Raw genomic sequence first — 21,804 nt, 5'->3', positions numbered from 1 at the left:
CTATCTATCTATCTATCTATCTATCTATCTATCTATCTATCTGAAGAGTGCAAACATGCACGAAACAATTTGTAATGTCTGAATAAATATGTAAAATTCATATTTTGTTTGTGAGTTAACCTCTCTATCTATTTATCTATCTATCTATCTATCTATTTATCTATCTTTATTTTAATGCCTATTATGTTAATCTATTATTTTACTTATCTATCTTTCTTAATTAAACTTATTTATTTAAGAATCTGCCAAGTAACAGCCACATAAAGTTTAACTGCGCTGGTGGTGATGGAGCTGGTTGTTGCAGTGGCGATGGCGGAGACGGCTCTGGTTGTGGCGGCTGTGGGTGAGTTGGATAGATAGATTGAGCTGGTTGTTGCAGTGGGGATGGGGGAGACGGCTCTGGTTGTGGCGGCTGTGGGGAAGTTACTGGACATATAGAAAAAAATCAAATTTTATGTTGATCTTTTTCATATAAAGTAGTAAGGTTTTTTTGTCTGAAGCTAAAGATCTATTAAGCAGCTGTATAAATGTCTGTGGTTGGTGGGTTTTCGGCTATTTTTCTAATCTCCCATCCTCTCCATGGGCGTTTAAGCTTTATAATTTTTTTTTTTTTTTGGGGGGGGGAGAATATAAAATTTTGGGAATGTTAACTAGTTAATATAAAAGTTATAAGAAATTAACACAGAGTTTGTTAGGGAAAAATTTAAGGGTAAATGTATTATACATTATGTACACAAATAGATTTTTCAATATGGTAAAAATTTGCTACTTATTTTTTACATTTTTTTGTGGTTTTGGTGTTTTATTGATTTTGATATCTCTAGCGGCTGCGGCGGTTGTGGCGGCTGTGGTGGTTGTGGCGGTTGCGGAGGATGTGGCGGTTGTGGCGGCTAAACATGAAAGGTAATCCTTAGATATAATGAAGTAAGGTAACAACCTCGGGAACTTTAATTTAATTTTGATTGGTTGGTTCATTTAGCTTAGTATCCAAACGTTTCAACCACTAATTGTAATCTACAAAGGGGTAATTTTTTCTTAATCATTGTGGATGTGCTTCAATTTATCGGCCTTTGTCTTACCCCTTTAGAACCCTGTATTTTAAGTCAGGTTAGGTTAAATTAGTATAAGAATAGCCCCGTGGAGCTAGTAGCGCGAAGAATAGTGGCCCATGAGGGCTAGAGCTTCTTTGCAGGGTTGAGAAGATCTAATTAGAATTTATTAACACAGCAGCATATTCAAACTCTTCAACCATTAACTGTAATCATATTTTTTTAGATGATTGAACCCATAGAAAAATGAAGAAAATAAATTCCTCTTTTATTATCCAATATTAAATGTTTTTTACAACTTATAATAATATATATGTATATAGAATTTGTTAGTATACATTTCAATTTAAAATTTTATAGAAAATAATTTAAATTTTTGTAATTATATTTAACTATAGATTTAAAAGACCAATTAGATATTTGTAAAGAAAAGAATAAAGTATTATACTGAATAAATTTATGAGAGCATATGTAAAAGTTAAAGGTTGAAAATATATTGCTAAAGATTAAAATAAATGAGAATAAAACATTAGTAAATAAAAAATTGCTTTTATATCCATTAATAATTAATTTTAACAATCAAAAAAGTAAGGAAAAGGATTTTTTGTGGGATAAAAAATGTTCTCAACCTTTTTCCTGTATAATTGTGAGTGAATCTAATTGTTCGGAAAATAGATTAATTGATTGATTGATTGCAAGTTAATTGTATCTGAAATAAAAGAAAACATAGCGCGGCATTCATTATTTATCTTGCAACAAATTTGTTAAATGTTCCTTTATTTTTTAAGGAAAAATGCAAGCTTATTCTATGATAAAAATATTAAAAAATTTGCTGCTTGATGCGTTTTTTTCAAGCTTTGGTACTATTTTTTGCCTTGTTTTAACTATTTAACTCTTTTATACAGTGCAGTGGCCAGAAAAGTTATCTCAAGGTCATTAAACTGGTTTCAAAAAAAATGTTAAGTAAATATTCTAAAAATTTATAAAATTGCCTCTCCATAAACAAGAGGAAAATATTTGAAATTAAAATAAATCTGCAAAACTTACTTAAATGCTTTGTTTATGTCAGCGTGTCTTTTATTATCAACTAAAATCCTGCCCTAAATCAATGAAGTTTTATAAAAGTTTATTGGATTTACTTATAAAAAAAAAAGATTATAATTCCCACATTTCATTTGCCGTTGTTTCCCGTAGGATATATGTATTATACAAGAGTTATGTTTTTATAACTTAAAACTAAAGGGTGTTCAAAATAATTCGTCCTTTTTGAAATTAAACTTGGCCAGCTTCTAGTAAAATACAAAAATGCTACACTACGATTGGATTAATTTTGGTATACCTATCAATGTTTAATATTTAACTTCATTGATAATTCAGTTGTACAAACAGGATTTTTTTCTTCTTCAAAATTCATAACTTCTTATTTAATGTTTTTATTGGCCATCCACGTACTATGGTTGTGAAAAAATACAGTATTTAAGATGGCATTGCGTTTTTGTAGCATTAATCTAAAAAAAGGACGCTTTTTTTGCACACCCCTTATTTCCTATTTACGAATTCAGGGGTTGCTAAATGGAAGATAAATATATCCTATCTCGTAGGGTAGACTGAATTATCCTTCATTGGCATATCTCTGAATTCATTTTTGATATATTGTATACTTATTTGAATAAAATGATTGTCTATTTTAAGTATTGCTTTGCCCAGAATTTTGAATTGATATTTAGATTTCGTCTTTCTTTTATGGAAGTTAAAACTTTAAATCTATTAAAAATAGGATTTGAATCTTTAACGTGCACAGAGGTCGATTCTTAAAAAACTTATTGGCTCACTGCCTCACTAAAATTAGTGAGGCTCGCTTAAAAAAACTTTGTGAAAAATCCTCCAAAATCGCATAAAAAATTTACAAAAATAAACAAAATCTTATATTAATAATAACCCTTTTATGATTTTTTTTTAGTTTTTGAATAATTTTTCACAAAAAAAATTTTGCGAGTCTTTCTAATTTTAGTGAGGCAGTTTTTTTAAGAATCCAACTCAGGATTTTGCCAGCCCCCCTAAAATTTACAATTTTTTTAACATCAACACCCCCTTAATTTTGCCTGGGGAGGAGTTTACATTAATACACCTACACCCCACTTTTGCGCGCTTCTGATTTGAATAATACTTTTTGGTTAAATTTTGAAAAATTTATTTTAAAATATTTGATAGATTTTAAGTTTTAACTTAAAATTGTAAAATTGTTTTGTGAAATATATATTATAAATGTTATTTTTATGTCATAAGCGAATCTTTAATATAATTTTTATAATAAGAATCTACTTTTCAAATTTATTAACAGTTTTTTTTACAAAAAAAAATAAATGATACCATAGTTGTATATAAAAATAACAAAATTGAAAAAAAGAGCTTAAATTGAATACAAAAATATTTTACTAAAAAGTTTTAATATCAAATAAAGAAAATAAAAATTTATAGGTTCATATTTTTTTTATTTAATTTCGAGGTTGTACTATTATATAAAGTTTAAAACAACATATTAGAAATGAAAGTTTCCCAAAATTAAATATTTGTTATTCATTTTAACCTGTATGTATATATATATATATTGGCCTTACATGTCATAATTCCTAGAATTTTCATATTAGAAATTAGCCTTTTTTAAGGAATATGCATTTACTCACAAATTCATTATTAAATTTATTTTTTAAAGAAAAATTATATTACTATTTTACTAGTAAACTTTTTTTAAATTATAAAAAGTCCTCTAAGATTTTAGCATTAATCAATATAACACATCATCTCACTAAAATATTACAGAAATATATCCGGCCAGATACTTTTTTGGCCGAACACCGGATATCCGGCTGATTTCTAATACTGGATATCCGGTATCCGGCAGGATATCTGGCCAACGTTAGATACCCGGAAAATTACCGGATATCCGGTCGGATAACTGGATATCCTGTAGTAAAAATCAGTCGGTTACTCGATATCTGGATAGTTTTAATATCTGGTATCAGGCCGGATATTGAAAATGGCCAGATATCCGGTCCTACCCTACTTTTTAAATTTGTTCCCTGTAATCATAAAAACTACCATTTTCATCATTAGATAATTCATTGTGATAGGTGTTATCTGTTCTAATAAACATTTAGTAGAAACTCTTTTCAAAAGCAAAGCTTTTCTATAATTAGGGTCGTCCCTTCCGTCCGCAACGGTTAGCTCTTTTTTTGTTAATTTAGGCATATTAGAATTATCCTTTCGATTTCAAACTTTGCATGATGATTTCTTTGACAGTTGGGTACTTAGAAAGCGTAACAACTCGATAATAGTTACCAGAAAGTCCGTACGTTCATTTAAAACATGCGGATTTTTTTACATTTGACAAAAATTTGTATATGATATGATTATCCTATTCTGATATTTGGAATAATGATTCTTAGGACAACAAGGTAAAGTATTAAAAGCAAGCCAACTCTATAATCAAGTCCTAAAAATGAAAGTATGTCCTTTATTTATCTAATATTTTCACATTTTTGCAACAAATTTTTAATTTGAATTAGAAATTACAATTCCAAGTTTAATTTCGGTTAGACTTAATGTTCTGCTTATTAAGTTCTGACACTCTACAATAGTTATTGTTCGTTTGTCCTTCCTTTTGATTTTGGAGCTTCGCTTTTATGGATGTTGTCATCCTTGTTTTGTAGCTATCTATATTTGAGTCTGTTAGTCCTTCAACAAGTATTAACAAACGTAAAAAAAATGTATAAAATTGCACGCATACTTTCTCTTTTTCAATTCTTTTTTTTACAAATATACATAATTTTTAAAAATTTGAACTAGTATATACTCTTCCTTTTTTCATTTTTGTCTTTTTTAAAAACTTTATTTGTATATTTTGTTGTTAATTTAAGACAGGTATTCTAATATTGGACGTACATAATTGACTCTTTACAAGTATAAAAGCTAAAAGTCATTTTTTTGGTATGTTAGATTATAGGTGGATATTATGACTGGGGAAAAATTGTCGTCAATTCAGGTTACTATTTCTTCTGTCATTAATTGGTCAGTTCGCTTATCCAGTAGGAGGGGAGGGGATGGAGTAAAGGTAGGTTTGGAGGATCGTCATTTTAGCCCGCAACAAGTTTCACTTTATTAGAATATATGATAATCTGGTGTAAAATCCAAGCAATAATAAATCCATTGATATTTAGTTTTAATAAACTTCCTAATCAACTAAATTGATTTAAAGCAACTTATTAATTTTTTTTGTTTCTACTTTTAAGAAAAATAACCTTTTTTATACCATTTGTTAACATTTCTATATACATTGAATAAGAATTGTATAATAAAATCTAGAATACTGAGTGCACTAAGACCAAGCCAAAGGCCCAGAGCGCTGCCCAAATCAACAATGAGACTAAATCATAAGATAAAAGCATATTTATTTTGGACCAGAAAAGAATTTAATTGCTCAGTTACTCTACTATACTCTGTGGCGTAACACGTAGCGCATCCGCTCGTTGTCAGGAAGGTGAAAGGTTCGAATCTCAGCCCGACATCTCGTCTAACTAAAAATGTTAAATGTTTCTCAGTGGAGTAATTGGCAGAGAGTAGGGGAACACTAGTCCCCAAAGTTTTATATTAAATGGCTTAACAACTTTGGGGACCTTAGTAAATTTGATTGGTTAATTCAATACGTTGAGTGTTCAAACATTTCAACGACTAATATTAATCTACAGAAGGGGTGATTTTGAGTATCATCATTGCATTGGGGATGTCAATCAATTTATCGGCCATTGTCCTATCCCTTTAAATCCCTGAGTGATTGGTCCAATAAAATATTGGTTATTCCTGAAAACATCATAAGCATAGGCATCGGTAACTATTATTACCTCTTCCAGAAAGTCAATCTTTACCTAAAACAAAGTTGATTTTATTTTAGTAATAATTTTTCACATCGTATTATAAACAGCTTTCCGCGATTATAAAAAAATTTTAATTATAAGATTTAAACCAGTTTTTTAGCGCCAAGATATCGAAGGCACGGAATTCGAAGTCATACTATAAAAATAGACAAAAGTTTAAAGCCTAGTTCTCAAAAGACATAGGTAGACCTCTGGAAATTTTTGGTCCACCTATAGGTTAACCGATTGTATAAAGTCATTTGTTAGTTGTACGTGTTTAGGTTGACCTATAGAATAAATTGGTCGACCACTAAAAGTTATTTGTGAACTGGGCACATGGTTTTAGTGCCAAGCTACAGCCTCCGCTAGGAGATCAGTAAGTCATTATAAGCAAAGCTTTTCAATAATTAGGATCGGTTCGTCCGTCCGTATGTCCGTAACGGTTAGCTTTTTTAAAAATCAATGGACAATAAGGAGTGGGTTAGTTTTTTTCCTTTGTGTGTGGAGGGGGAGGGGAGGGGGCCTAATCCTACATTGTCCTACTCTGCTAGATTAGTAGTTCAAGAGTAGGAAGTGTTCTCTCAAAATTTGAAACCCTCATTTTACCCAACTCAAAATAAAAAAAATACATCAGGTTACCCCCTCAAACTTTTGAAACCCCTCATTTTACCCTCCTCAAAATTTAAAAAAAAACATTAGATTACCCCCCTCAAAATTAAAAAAAAAATACATTAGGTTACCTCTTAAACCTATGAAACCCTCATTTTACCCAACTCAAAATTTAAAAAAAATACATCAGGTTACCCCTAAATTAGCTTTGAACCCCTTCGTTTTTACCCCAATCCAAATTTTGAAGAATACATCAGGTTTAGCCCCCTTAAACCTTTAAAACCCCTCATTTTACCCTCCTCAAAATAAAAATACCAGATTACCCTCCTCAAAATTTAAAAGATATATATAACTTACCCCTTAAACTTTTGAAAACCCTCATTTTACCCCAATCAAAATTTTAAAGAATACATTTGGTTACCCCTTAAATTTTTGAAACCCCTCAATTTACTACCATCAAATTTGAAAAAAAAATACATCAGGTTACCCCCCTTTAACCTTTGAAACCTATTATTTAACCACCTTAAAATTAAAAAAAAAATACATTAGTTTAGCCCCCTTAAACCTTTGAATCCCCTTAATTTACCCCACTCCAAAAAAAGTTTGACATTCTTGAACACACATTCACCCTAAATCATTACACACATTAAAAATAAACCTTTGAATTATCCAACCGGGTGACCAAATGGTTCATCTCATTAAATTTAACACTCATGGTCTGACAGGGCGGTAGACAACTCTTCTGTAGCTGCATATCCAGACCATTGATCAGGTTCTCAAATTCGTAGCTGTGTTTAGTGCCCTAGGAAAATGGGGATAGTTGTCCCCACTTTTGGCCTACCTATTCTATTGACGCCATAGTAAAAGCAAAGAGAGGGGGAAGGAAAAAGTAACCCTCTAGAAAAGAGATGGGTTATAGGGTATTGCCTGACGACACCATGGAAACTGTCCCAATTTTGTATAACTTTTGCGGAACATGTTCCAGTTACGTCATATTTTTCTTTCCCAAAAAAGAGAAGGGGGGAAGAAAATCTCTTCAAAAGAGATGGGGAAAACCCCCTTTTCTCCCATCTCTTTTTTCTTCCCCCCTTCCCTTTTTTTTCTTTCCCCCTTCCATTTTTTGGGAATGAAAAATATGACGTAACTGGAACATGTTCCGCCAAAGTTATACAAAATTGGGACAGTTTCCATGGTGTCTTGCCTGACGTAAATAGAATAGGTATGCCAAAAGGGATGGCATATATCCCCATTTTGCTAGGGTGCTAAACACAGCTACCTCAAATTCACTGTACACTTTTATCATCACCTTTCCTGTTGGTGTTCTGATATCCTCGTGGTGTTGTTGTTGTCAGCTCAAATCAAAAGCCACATTAAGTTTTTAAAGACAAGTTGATTTAATGAATGACATTTTGGCAGGGTTATAAAATGGTATTTTTTGGGAGGAAATAATTGTTAGAATCAGCCAAAAAAAATTTATTCAATACAAATTATTTGTCTGCAAGGATCATAACAAAGTCAGTCAGAACCGGATAAATCCTTCACAAACACTTTAGGTGAGTCCTCAAGGTTTGAAACCCCTAAAATATTGAATATTTTATCCATTGTCCCATCCCTAGTTCCCTCATTTAAATTTCATTTACGGCCTGTCACCTAACCAAATAAAGAAGACTATGACACTGGGGAAAAAACTTTTTGACTTAAAATGTTTGTTTTCCTACAAAGAGACTATCGAGCACTGAGCCCCCCCCCCCCCCCCACCCATCCCTCATTATTGAAAATACGGATGGGAGAGGAGCGGGAGGTAGTTTTTCCTTCGCCTAATCCCCAAGGGGGACCCTAACTCTGCAGGGCTAACCAGTACGAAGTATATTCTAACCTAATTTTAACATAAATTTTAATTTTTATTTTTTAATAAATAAAAAGTTTAAATTTAGTTCTTGGCCCAAAAAAAACTTAATATTGCTTTATAGGGCAAAGAACTAGGCCTGCGAATATTTTGATCAAATTTCTTTACCTATTTGCCAAACAGTCCAAAGTTGAGCAAGTGAAATCACAAGCTCAAATATAAGATTTAGTTTCATCAGAGATCAATTGAGATAAATTTTTATACTTCTTCAATGAAATTTGAAAGTTTGGGTACTGCTTATATTTGTAGCTGACAATGCCTGATTAATTTCACAAGTTAGGGAAGAGGAATACCAGGGGGGATAACCACCCAACAAAACTTTCTTGTATAGCCTTGTTGAAACACTCTCCATAGCTGGAGCCCAACCTCACATAGTCTGTACAGGTGACACCCTCAAATATCTGGGAATTCCGGATCCTTATCTCAACCTTATTAAGGATTATTAAGTTTATAATGAAGCTTTTCTAATTTACTGTCAGTTGTTCCGTCTCTCTTAACGTTAATTGAGACATGCTTGTCCTATAGATTTCTTACTTGGCATGATAATTCCTGTAACGATTCGGTATGATTTAGTTGTCAGTATGTCCTTTTTTGTTTTTTGTCCTTTTTTAAAAAAACATTTTGCACCTTTATAAGAATTGTTCCAACTTACAAATAAGATGGTTTATGTTAACCTTTATCAAGATGTAATTTTAAAAAAAAATAAGTAACTACACAAAACTCATAAAAAAATAAGGGTTTTTTTGTTTTTTGGGGGGTGTCCCGCTCCAAGAAAATAGCTTAAAACCACCACAGGACCAGTAGATATATATTCCCTGCAGAGTAGAATCCAATCGGTTCAGTGGTTACCTAGATCTTAAGGTACGGACGGAAGGACAGACATCAAGCTTCTTTGTATTATAGATACAATAAATTATTGTGAAGATTATCAATAAGCATCCAGTATATGATACATGTAGTCTGTCAGTCTGGCTTTCATACTACAAAAGACAATTCTAAACGGTATATATCCGTTTCCTTATCTTTTTTTTGTCCCCTTTCTTTAATGAACTGAACATACACATTTTACAATTAAACAGATGCATTGGGGGCACCGTAGCTCTGTTGTAATGCACAGTAATGAGAACTTGAGTTCAAACAAATTCGTGTTGCTATCACAACATGTTGTGTCTCAAATTCTCCTACCAATTCACGCAACCTTACCCTATTTGTGGTAGAAGGGATAATACCAACAAACCCCTGGACCTTCAGAATGGCTAATCTGTGCTCAATTGCCAAGGCACAGATTATCGGCCATTGATATGTACTTGTGATCCAAGGCACAAGGCCAACCTTAAATAAAATGAATATTTACATTGGTCGTTTATGATTTTCATATAGTACGCTACTTATGGATTTTGTCATCCTTATTTATATAATAGTTCTATGTTGATAACAGCACAAAAAAAAGAATAAAACTAATAATCCTGAGACCTCATAGACAATTTCCTCAAAGTAAGATTTGTATCCTGTCGGACCAAAGTCCACCTTGCCATTTTCCACCCTGGACATCTTTATCAAATGATATTGTTAGAGATGGCGTTAAAAAATGTTCCCACTGCTGCTATGGTACTTTAATAGTTAGTGCAGGGGGAATGCTTTGGTTTAAAGCAGGTAATAGTTATTTATCGCATTATATTAGGAACAGCTTTCCGCGGATATAAAAATGTATAATTATTTATATGATTAAAATTAGTTAGCCCTGAGATCCTGAAGATATAATACGATACATGATTTTTCAGTATGGCTTAGAACCGGTTCTAGTCCAGCAGATATTAATCGGTTTTAAAGCCATACTGGAAAACTCATTACCATACATATTTAGGAATTCCAAAAAAAAAGTCGTGCAATCGAGGGGTTGTCCGTGTCCAAAGAGCCTTTCAAGTTATAATTATGCACATTATTAGTTAAGATTTAGTTTAGAGATACACCACTATTTATTTTTGTTAAATCTCAACTTCACCAATATCAATTATATATATCTTCACAACATCTACCTTGATAGTATTTTTCTTAGCTGGATCAACAAGGACAATTAAAGATTTGTCTGGTGTGTACAATTTGTTCTTGCTTTTTAATCCCTTCAGCAAAAATATGGGATATTTTGAAAACAAATAATGATATATCTTATTATTTAAAGTAGTAAGGGTTTTTGTTCTGAAGCTTAAGTTCTTAATGATTACTGAACTGATTGGGTTTACTATTTTAGGTAAGCTTTACATAGGTCTAGCTGTTTCATTTTCAGCTTTAAGTCTTATGTTTCTAGCCCCTTTCTGCTCTTTTGAATATAGGGCCCCTAGGCGCTAGGGGCGCAGCTGTTACTTGTTTTAAAAGTATTCACAGTAATAGGAAAGCAGAAAAATTCAGGATAATAAAAAATCAAAAAAAGTAAATGTAGGATTACTGTCAACCTTTTACTTTTAAAGTTTGGGTGGTATGGTCTATTTTCAAAAGTTTGTCTTGTTTTTACAACCCTTAATGATAAAAACATATTTCTGTTGTCATTTTTAAAATAATAAGAAAGGATTATTTTAACTTTTAAATTTGGGTATAGCCCAGACTTTAACTCCCCCAAATACCTGCGATCTAAATCGTTAAAAATTGTCTAGCTCCTGTAGAGCCCTAAAACCTGGTTTATATGTTACAAATGGTCAATAATAAGCCAGTATACATTTCAAATGACCTATATACATTGGTCATTTGTGTTGTATTATGTCATTTTTTATTAGGCACTATAAGCTGCTTCTTCTCATAACCAATACTTAACCTGACCTAACCTAATATCAGCCTAAAAATACAAATATTTAAAAAGTTTAGTTTTCTTTATATTTTTCCATATTTTGTTTCCTTTAGTTCTCTACAAAACTCTCTTGATGGAAAGTAAACCCTGTCAAACTGTAATGATTCCCAATCATCCATAACTCCTACAGTAATTCATATAACATTTTCAAGATTTGAAACTTAATCAGTAGCTGTCTATAGTGCCCTAGCAAAATGGGGATAGATTTCACCACTTTTGGCCTACCTATTCTATTGACATTACAGTAGAGGGAGAGAAAAAGGGAAGGGTAAAAGAAACCCCCTGGAAGAAAAGATGGGTGTAGGGTATTTCCTGACGTCAATAGAATAGGTAGGCCAAAAGCAGTGACATCCATCCCCCTTTTGCTAGGGCACTATAGACAGCTCCACTTAATCAAATTAATCTACAATATCAATTGTTTAAGTCACTTAATTGGCTTTTAATAAGAATGTTTTCTCTACTAAGTAAGGATTAAGTTGATAGTTTTGGATAAAAAAAACACAAGTTTTAAAAACAAATCCTCAGATTAAATAAGTTAAAAATATGAAAGTTTAAGTGACACCATTACGGTTTATCTAAAAAATTTTATCCGGGTATTCCCTTAAAGTGGGTTGTTGAGCTCAGAAACCAAACCCACCTCATTTTAAAAAGTAATTAAAAGTATGGGGGGGGGGGGAGTTGTTTTTGTTACTAAGCCTTGCAGAGGTAAAGCATTGAAAACCTCTCCATCATTTTATTTTTATTTAGAAAGTAGGGGAGGAGTGTTTCAGGGCTCGGCAGGCACTTTGAATAAAAGCACCAATTATCTTACAAGATAAACTTAACTTTTATGTGATACATCTTAACAACTGTTACATCCTCTGACTTTCCTGTGCGGGAGGTTTCAGCTCTATTTTTACTATAATCAACATCGAAAAGGTTTTCTTGCAGCTCAACAAAGGTTCTATTTCTATAGTTGGATTCGGATATACGAAGGTTTTCATATTTTCTTCTGATTGACAAACGGCTGGAAACACAACACTAGTTCGCACTAAATTTGAAGTGTCAAAACGATGCTTTTAAGCCATCAGAGAGTGCGCAACGAAAATAGCATGAAAAGTCTAAATTACGCGCGTTTTCTCTGGCTGTATTTATAATTACTATGCAATAGGTGGAGGGAGGGGAGATTTATGCTGTAAATTACACTGGTACCCAAAGTTTTATAAACATTGAACATGGCTTAAAAACTTTAAGAACTTTTCATTCGAATCCGGTGGATAGGAACCGGTTCTTATCCATACGAAAAAACTATGTCTAGCATTGTATTATATCCAGCTTTCTACGAATATAAAAATGTACAATCATAAGATTAAAACCAGTTTTTTTAGCCCGTGCCTTCAGCACCTTGGGGCTAAAATAACTGGTTTTAATCTTATAATTGTACATTCTATATCCGCGGAAAGCTGTTTATAATACGATGCGAGAAATAACTATTATTAAATCTGGATTGGTTCGTTTAAATTGGCAGTGTTCAAACTTTTCAGCCAATGACTGTAATTTAAAAAAGGGTTTATTTATATTTCATCATTGGGAATGGACATAAATTAATCGTTCTTTGTCTTATCCTTTAGAATCCCTGGTGACCAGTCTATGAGCAGTCACCAAAGATATAAAAAAAAAACTCTTCTCGTATATCCGACTTAAATTCCTATATTTTCCATTCCAAGTTAGGTTTCTTAGACTATCTCCAGTTCCGTCATCACGTCCCTCAAGTATTTTAATTATAGAGTTGTTTTCATTTAATTCCATGGAAAATTTGGTCAAAAACAATATGTTTTTTTCCCGTATTTCAAATGATACTTTATCAATTACAGTATGATTTTTGAAAGCAAAGCTTTTCTATAATTAGGGACGGTCCGTCAGTCCGACACGGTTAGCTTTTTCAATAAATTAGGCATGTTAGAATTATCCTATCGATTTCAAACTTTGCATGGTGATTCCTGTAGTAGTTAGGTACGATTAAGAAAGCGTAGCAACTCATAATTGTTACCAGAATGTCCGTATGTTATAATTATCCGATTCATCGGATTTTTGGAATTCTGATTCCTTTTACAACGAGGTACAACCTTATAAGCGAAGCATCTCTATAATCCAGTCCTAAAAATGTAAGTATGTCCTTAAACAGTATTATGTATTTATGCAGTTTTGCAACAAATTTCCTTACAATTTTGTTTATACTTAAAGTAATAATATGCTTATTCAGTTCTGACACTCTACAATGTTCTTTTGTCCTTCAATTTCAGAGCTATTATGGATGCTGTCCATAAAACTTTTTTACTTTTTCTTTTTAAACTAAAATTTAAAATAGTGTTGGGGGGGGGGGGAGGGGTCGCGCCTCCCCCTACACATCAAGTGTCCCTTGATGCCTATAGGTGAGTTGATGAGTAATAATGATATTATCTATATTTTTGAATTCTTTTGTTTGTTATTGCTGCGTTATTTCTGAACAATTTTTGCTATAAAAAATAGTTTTCTAATAATATAATATAATATAATATAAATAATATAATTTCTCGTATTCATTTGAATCCGGTGGATAGGAACCGGTTCTCATGAATACGAAAAAACTATGTCTAGCATCGTATTATATCCAGTTTTCTACGAATATAAAAATGTACAATTATAAGATTAAAACTAGTTTTAATCTTATAATTGTACATTCTATATCCGCGGAAAGCTATTTATAATACGATACGAGAAATAACTATTAAGTTATTTAGTTATTTCTATGCTACTTATTATATTCCAAATAAATAAGACTGTCTTGTATGTATAATTAACAGTGAATAAAACTGTCTTGTATGTATAATTAACAGTGAATAAAACTGTCTTGTATGTATAATTAACAGTGAATAAAACTGTCTTGTATGTATAATTAACAGTGAATAACTAACCAATGTTTTTACTGGAAATATAAAGTGTATAAATTTTGAAAACATTTTTTTAAGCAAAGCATTTAAATATAAATGGTATCACGCCAATCCGTTGTGAAAAAAGGCATCCCCCCTTAACTTATATAAAGACATTAAAAGATATATACTTTTCAATGTTCATGGTAAAAGGGGGGGGGGGTGGTAGGCGAAGTTATCAGAATGCAAGGATCCGTGGGGAAATTAAAGTCCGTATTATAGAAGGACAGACGGACAGATAAGAAATATATATCAAAACAATATATATCAAGCCAATGAATAAACCCCGCGACCGTGGCTCAACACGTTACACGTTGCGCATCCGCTCATCGTCGGGAAAGTGATAGGTTCAAATCTCGGGCCGACACCGCTTCATAATTAAAGACGTTAAAAATTGTACCTACTGCTGCTATGTTAGATGTACAACGTAAATAGTTAGAGTGGGGGGGATGCCTTTGCTTAAAACAGGCGCAACTCGATACCATGCACAGTTGGGACTTCTCAGACAAAGGTCGTGCATCTCAGAGAGTTGGTTGTCTGGTGGGCGAATGGATGCTTTACACCGCAATCATAAGCGGAGTATGTTTCAAGGTGCGTGGAGAGATCTAGTACCCGAAGCGTTACCAATACCAAGCCCTCTAGAGTCTTAAGCCAACAAATAAGTAAACGTCATTATAAAACTTTGGGAACTAGTGTAATAAACAGTCCCATGTCCCCTTCCTCCCTGGGCTAAAAATCTTAATTAATAATCTTTGTTGGTACTTATGGACATGATAATCCCTGTTTTTTTAGTAGCGAAGCTACTCTATAATTTGAAATGTCCATATGTCCAAAATCCAGATGTCTGTAACGTTTTGGGGTAAACGTGTTTATCTCTATCTTTTAAAGATAGGAGGCTGAAACTATTTGACAATATTTCCTTTAATAAGGAGCATAATTAACTGTAAAACATCCATTGCGATTAGTCTGCGTTTTTAGCAGGTTTTAGGCTATTTTTATATTTTTTCCCCATATCTTTTTAAAATTTTTGTAGTTAAGAATATCAAAATCAAATTTCCCATCTTTTTAAGACATCATCCATGTCGGTCGGACTGCCTTTTAGCAAGTTTCTGGCTATTTTTACATGTTTTACGTATTTTCCCATTCGGTTGGTGTTTTTTGTCCGATTTTCAAAATTTTTGGGATGAGAGTTTCAAAATATTTTTTATCTATTATTCTGAGCCATTATAAGAAAAAAATAAGGTTTCGTGTTTATTTTCTCTGATAAATCTATACTTGATTTTAACAAATTCTCTTTAAATCTACTTGTATGTTTTCCTATCCACGATTTGTTGGTGCTTCACTACTTGTGGATGTTGTCCTTGTTTAATAATTACTTCGTTTATGCTACATTTAATGTTAATCAATAGATTTTAATTATATAAATTGTGTAAAACCCTGAATTTATGGGCCCACTACCCTAGATCAGAGAGAGGGGGTAAAATGGGTTGTTTATTACACTAGTCCCCAAAGTTTTAAAGTAACGATTTCTTATTCGTTGGCTCAACAACTTTGGGGACTTCAGTAAATTTTGATTGGTACTTTCATTAAGTGTTCAAACGTTTCATTCACTAATTTTAATCTACAGAAGGGGTAATTTTGTGTATCATCAATGGGGATGTACATCAATTTATCGGCCATTGTCTTTTCCCTTTAGAATCCTGACACAACGAATTTAAATTTTTCTTTCTCTCATTTCAAAAAGACATTATTTTGTAGTCCTAGGAAGACTTTAAAAGGAGAACAATGGATACTATAATAGCCTATCTACAGGCAGCTAGGAATATCCTATTATATAAAGTAGTAAGCGTTTTTTGTCTGTCCCGAAGGATCTCGCTAACCGATAAACCGATATTGTTCTCCTTTACAGTGAAGCTTCTTATATGTCCTGGGAAGGTTTTAAACTATTTTTGGGGAGGGTGTTTTCACCCCCCCCCTCCAAAAATACTTTTTTTTAATCTTTTGAAACTCAAATTAAAAACGGGATGAGGTCGACTTTTCTCTTCCTACCTTAAGTGCCCCTAGAGGCTTCTAGGGGGCGTAGCTGCTAGTATTTTTATAAAACGGTACCATAATCCCATGCTTTCCCTTAAAATTCCTAACGAGTACTGAACCCCCATTCCTTTAATATTTAAATTAAGAGGCGGCTATTTTTTTCCAATGCCAAACCCTGCGGAGGCCTCACCCAGCGGGCCTTCTCCTACGATGTACTAAACCTAACCTAACCTGGCATAAATTATTTTCAATTGAAATACGCTTTTCTATGAAATTTTTACTTTGTAAGTTGTCAAAACCAATTTAGTCCATATAAAATATATTATTAATTATCCTTTAAAATAACATATTGTTGTCATTATCAATTGAAAAATAAAAATTATGGCCACAAATGGATTTATTATTACTTGGATCTTACACCAGATTATCATGTACTCTAATGATACAGTGAAACTTGTGACTGGCTAAAATAACGATAACTCCTTTTACTCCATCTACTCCCCTCCTACTGGATGAACGAAGATGCATCTATGTTACCACACGAAAGGGGACTATGCACAAACAAGAGCAAGTGATTCTAAGCACCTTCCAGCTGTGATTCTAAATGTTTATTGGTGAATATTCAGGGTTATGTTTCATATCGTTATATCGATTTTAAAATTTAGTTTCACCATGGTTTTATATAACTTTGAAATGTTAGACATTTTGTGACTAAATATCATCAAATGTTTTGTTGAGTTCAATTGGCTAGGGTAAGGGGGGGGAAATTTCGGTTTTTTTTCGTTTTTTTTGAAAAAAAATGGGGTAAATATTAATATTTTCAAATGAAACCAAGACCAGTAGAAAGCTTACGGAAAGGACTATCAGGTCCTAAAAGGACATTATCCTAGGACTTTTAGAAGTTGGTCGAAATTGACCGCAAAAAAGTTACCGATATTTCCCCACCACCGGGGGAAATATCGGTAATTTTTTTCAACCTAAAAAAAATCGATGAAAAACGGCCAAACGGCCAGTCGAACATAAATAATCATAATTAGTATAGGTTATAGGGATTATCCACAAAAAGTTTCATAATGATCGGACTATTCCTTCTATGTTAAAAATGAATTTTTTTGAAAGACGCGAATTTTCGATTTTTTTTTTCGAAAATTTTTTTTTTAAAAACTTAAAATTAATATAAGAAAAAAACGTATTTTATTACTTTTTAGGCCTGATCCTAAAAAAACTCACATTGAACTATAGATTTAGCCCAAAAAACATGAAAATTGATTAAAAATTGACCTCAAAAATTTAATTTGAAGCAAAAGTGTCATCTTTGCAAAAAATCTTGACTACATTTTAACCTTAAAAAAATCGATGAAAAAAGGCCAAACGACCAAACAAGCGTAATAAATCATAATTAGTATAGGTGATTGGGATTAACCACAAAAAAATTCATAAAGATCGGACTATTCCTCCTATGTCAAAAATATTTTTTTTTCAAAGGACCAGAAATTTTGATTTTTTCCTCGCAAAATTTTGATTCAAAAAATAAAATTAATTTTTTTTTTGTTTTTTATCTGTTCTATTCATTTTTAGGCCTAATTCTTAAAAAGTCCATATGGAATAATAGATTTGACAAAAGAAAACATGAAAACATGACCTTAAAAGTTGAATTTTAATTTCTTTTGAAATTACCGATTTTTCCCCCGGCGCCAACTTTGGTCATTTTTGAAAAAAATATGAACCCGATTTTAAAGCTCTCAACGGATTTGAAAAAAGCGGGCAATTTCTAGTTCAAAAAGTTTTTCAGATCAGCTCTAGGTCTTACCAATTTTTGTGTAGGTCGATCTTTACACACCTACTAAAAAATTTTTGGGAAAAAAAATTTTTTTGTCCGACTTTGAGACCCAATAAGTACCCTTAATATTCATCTCACAAAAAATTCATTTTATACTTTTTTGTAGGCAATTTAATAAGGAACAAATTTGCTTTTATGTTTTTTTCTGTCATTTGAAAGGAACATGGAGAAAAAGGTCATTTAATGAAGGTAGGTCGAAATTACCGAGAATAGCCCCTTACCGAAACTTCCCCCCCCTTACCCTATGTCACAAAAGTAAACTTTATTGATGAAAAAAATGTTAATTTTGAAAAAGAGATGAACTTGTAAAACAGTTTTATTGGTGTTCTTTCGTAATTTAAAGCATTTGATTATGTTTTGGCGTATTGTTTTATTTAAACTTTTTAACTCAACAAAACATTTGATGATATTTCGTCAAAAAATACTTACCATTTCACAGTTTTATTTAGAAAAAACCATGTTAAAACTTAATTCTTTTAGTCAATATGATAATATTAAACATAACCCTAGTATATTCACACAAAAAAAACATTTAATATCAATGCTGGAAGGTGCTTAGAATCACTTGCTCTTGTTCGTGCATAGTTCCCTTTACGACAATTTTCCGCCTGTCATAATATCCACGTATATATGTATATATATATATATATATAATAGGTTAACTCACAAACAAAATATGAATTTTACATATTTATTCAGACATTACAAATTGTTTCGTGCATGTTTGCACTCTTCAGATGTCAATGTAAAATATATATCCAATTGCTATTATTTTGTATTGCTTTGCACGTTTAGAAATTTAATGGAATGGGTTTATGTAATTTTTTTTTATTACGTCTTCCATAAATTTGAACAATATAAATACTATTATTAATCAAATACTAATTATTCTCTTGCTATTTTTGTTTTTGGTCTTGTATTTTATTGTGTCCTTTTGTGAGAGAATAAAACGCTTTGTAAATATGAAATTACGCGAAAGTACTTAAACACCAAATATGATATTTATGTGCAGGGATAAGGGATAAGACAATGGCCGATAAATTGATGTACACATCCCCAATGATAATACACAAAATTATTTCTTCTTTAGATTAAAATTAGTATTTGATACAGTTAGACACTTAACTTAATGAACCAACCAATCAAAATAAAAGTCCCGAAAGTTGTTAATCTAATAAAAAAGAAAATTTGATTATAAAACTTTGGGGACTTTTGTAATCAACTGCCAATTGTCACCACCCACCTTGATGAATTATAACTAAAAATTCTACTAGGTATATCAAAATTTTGATAATTTTTAAACATGTTAAAACAAAAAATTTTTCCATCCTTCCTTTTTAGACGTATTTTTATGACGTCGCACATGTCACTTTCCATATCTCCGTTGATAAATTATGTATAACCAGAAATACCTAATTTAAGTATTAAAATCAAGTTAAGGACAGTTATACAACTTTTGTATTTTCTTTAGAAAAGCTTGAACGTGCATATATTTTGTGCTGCCAATTAACTGCCTAAAAACAGTTTTTTTGGGTGGGGGGGGGGGGAATTTTCATTTTGGGGAGGTTGGGAGTGTTCCCCACCCCCAAAAAAAAATAGCTTAAAACCACCACAGGACCAATAGGTATATACCCTGAAGAGTAGAATCCAATCGGTTACCGAGATCTTAAGCTTCAGACGGACAGGCAGACGGACAGACAGACATCGTTCTACTTTGTATTACAGATGTCCTCTAAGATCTCGTTAACGGCAGAACCGATCGTTCCACAATGTTTTGGGGAAGTTTAGTATAGAACCAAGTTAGAGTTTAGTCAACTTTCCTAATAGATATGACCACGAGAGAAAAATCTCACCCCTCCCCCATTTTTATCCTTCGTAGGTATTATTTCTGTCTGTGTGTAGCGAAGGATCTCGCTAACCGCTGAACCGATATGGAGCTCCGTCACTGTGAAGCTTTTTATAGAGAGTTAAATTCCAAAATCTTCCTCTAAATTTCTGTAGAAGCCGCTAATAGAATAGAGTAGTTATGAAATACAAAGCAGTTAGGCTTTTGTTGTCTGAAGCTTAAGATTTCAATTACTACTGAACTGATTGAGTTCTCCATTTAAGGAAAGCTTCACATAGGTTCTGGGAAGGTTTAATGCTATTTTTTTCTATCTACGAATACAGAGCCCTAGATTTACAGACGCAGCTGGCCAATAATAGATCTAGAAGCTAATTAGTGTATAAATAAAACACATGTTAATTACACAAATAATAGAATATTATATATTTTCTTTATTAATAGACAACAAATAATATACATAAATCAACCTAATTATTTCTTTTATCAAAGACAACCAATAGTTAACTTTGTCTGTTTGTTCCACTTTACGTCTTAGGGGATAAGCAGAGCTATCCTTTAACTAAAGTAACAGGATTTCTGTGTGTTTGTACTTGCTAACTGCTCAACCGATCGGGTTCTCCTTAACAGGGTAGCTTTTCATAGGTCCCGGGAAGGTTTATAACTATTTTTGGGGAGGGTACCACCACCCTCCCAAGAGAAATCGCCCATAGAAAAAAAATTACTCCCCCCCAAAAAAAATTTGGTTTACATTTTCTTTTAAAATCTAAAATAATGAATTGGGTTATTAAACTCGACTCTTCCCTCCTCAAATGACCTCTAGGGGCGTAGCCACTAGTAATTAATATTGGCAAATTAATTTTTTTGAAGGTTTTTTCATTAATCTGATTTTATCAAGGATGAAAACATGCATAGTAGCTAACAATATAATTAACAAATTTCCATAAGATATAAAAAATAAGTAACAGAAAGAAAAATAAATCAATTATCAAATAGTGTTTGTACAACTAGCGGCTGCGCCCCTGGTAACTAAGGGCTCTCTAATTTCAAATAGGTAAATAAGAAGGGGGCTAAAGCCATCTCAAGGCTTTATTCTAGAAATTAAATAGGCAAAAACCATCCCGGGACCTATGTGAAGCTTCTCTTAAAAGGGTAATTCGATTTCCAGTAGTAATTTTGTCTTAAGCTCCAGACAGATATAAACAATCTTACTTCTTTATAATGGGACTATCTGCTTCGCCCTTTTCCTCTAAAAGTTCATGGGAGAATTTTTATTTTTTTTTTTACATTTTTTAGGTATTTTCAGTATTTTATAACGTTTATAACTCTTAATAACTTTTTTCAACTTTATGTATTTTTTATATTGATTTATAGAAATTTAAAAAGAAGAAAAATATTTTAAAAATAAGAAATATCGGGCATGCACTGTTTGTAGAATAGCTTTAATAATATTCGAGTATGGCTTCGAAACCGATCAATTTCCGCTGGATTAGAACCGGTTCTTAGCCATACTGAGAAAAAAAAATGTATAGCATCGTATTACAGAAAATTTCCACGAATATCAAAATAATAATTACTATTTCTAGCAATTTTAGAGGAAGTGAATTGTTTAAAATATGAGTAGCTCATACTAAATCAGCTATGGACAACCTAGCAACTGCAATGATGCCGAGTATAAGACGGCTACTACCTGAATTCTTTTTTAGTTTCTTCTCTCCTGTCCCTAATTATATATTACATATGTTTTTGAAAAATCTATAAAAGAATGTACAATTAATTATATAGTTTAGTAGCCTACAAACCTTAAAAGGCTATTCACTACAGAA

General features: G+C 32.2%; 1 protein-coding gene across 1 annotated transcript in view; it reads left to right on the top strand.

The window, feature by feature from the left end:
* The window catches only part of LOC145330679 (uncharacterized), a 41,968-nt gene extending 41,073 nt beyond the window's left edge, over positions 1 to 895 (top strand). The window contains exons 13-14 of the mRNA XM_080175337.1: positions 240 to 343; positions 825 to 895. Of these exons, the coding sequence (XP_080031463.1) occupies positions 240 to 343; positions 825 to 894 (174 nt within the window). The 3' untranslated portion in view covers position 895. The remainder of the gene's footprint in view (positions 1 to 239; positions 344 to 824) is intronic.
* The last annotated feature ends 20,909 nt before the right edge of the window (positions 896 to 21,804 follow it).

Source organism: Acartia tonsa, chromosome 10 (assembly GCF_053477335.1).
Source record: "Acartia tonsa isolate MP-2025a chromosome 10, ASM5347733v1, whole genome shotgun sequence".
Classification (NCBI taxonomy): Eukaryota; Metazoa; Arthropoda; class Copepoda; order Calanoida; family Acartiidae; genus Acartia; species Acartia tonsa.
This window is presented reverse-complemented; position numbering and strand designations above follow the sequence as displayed.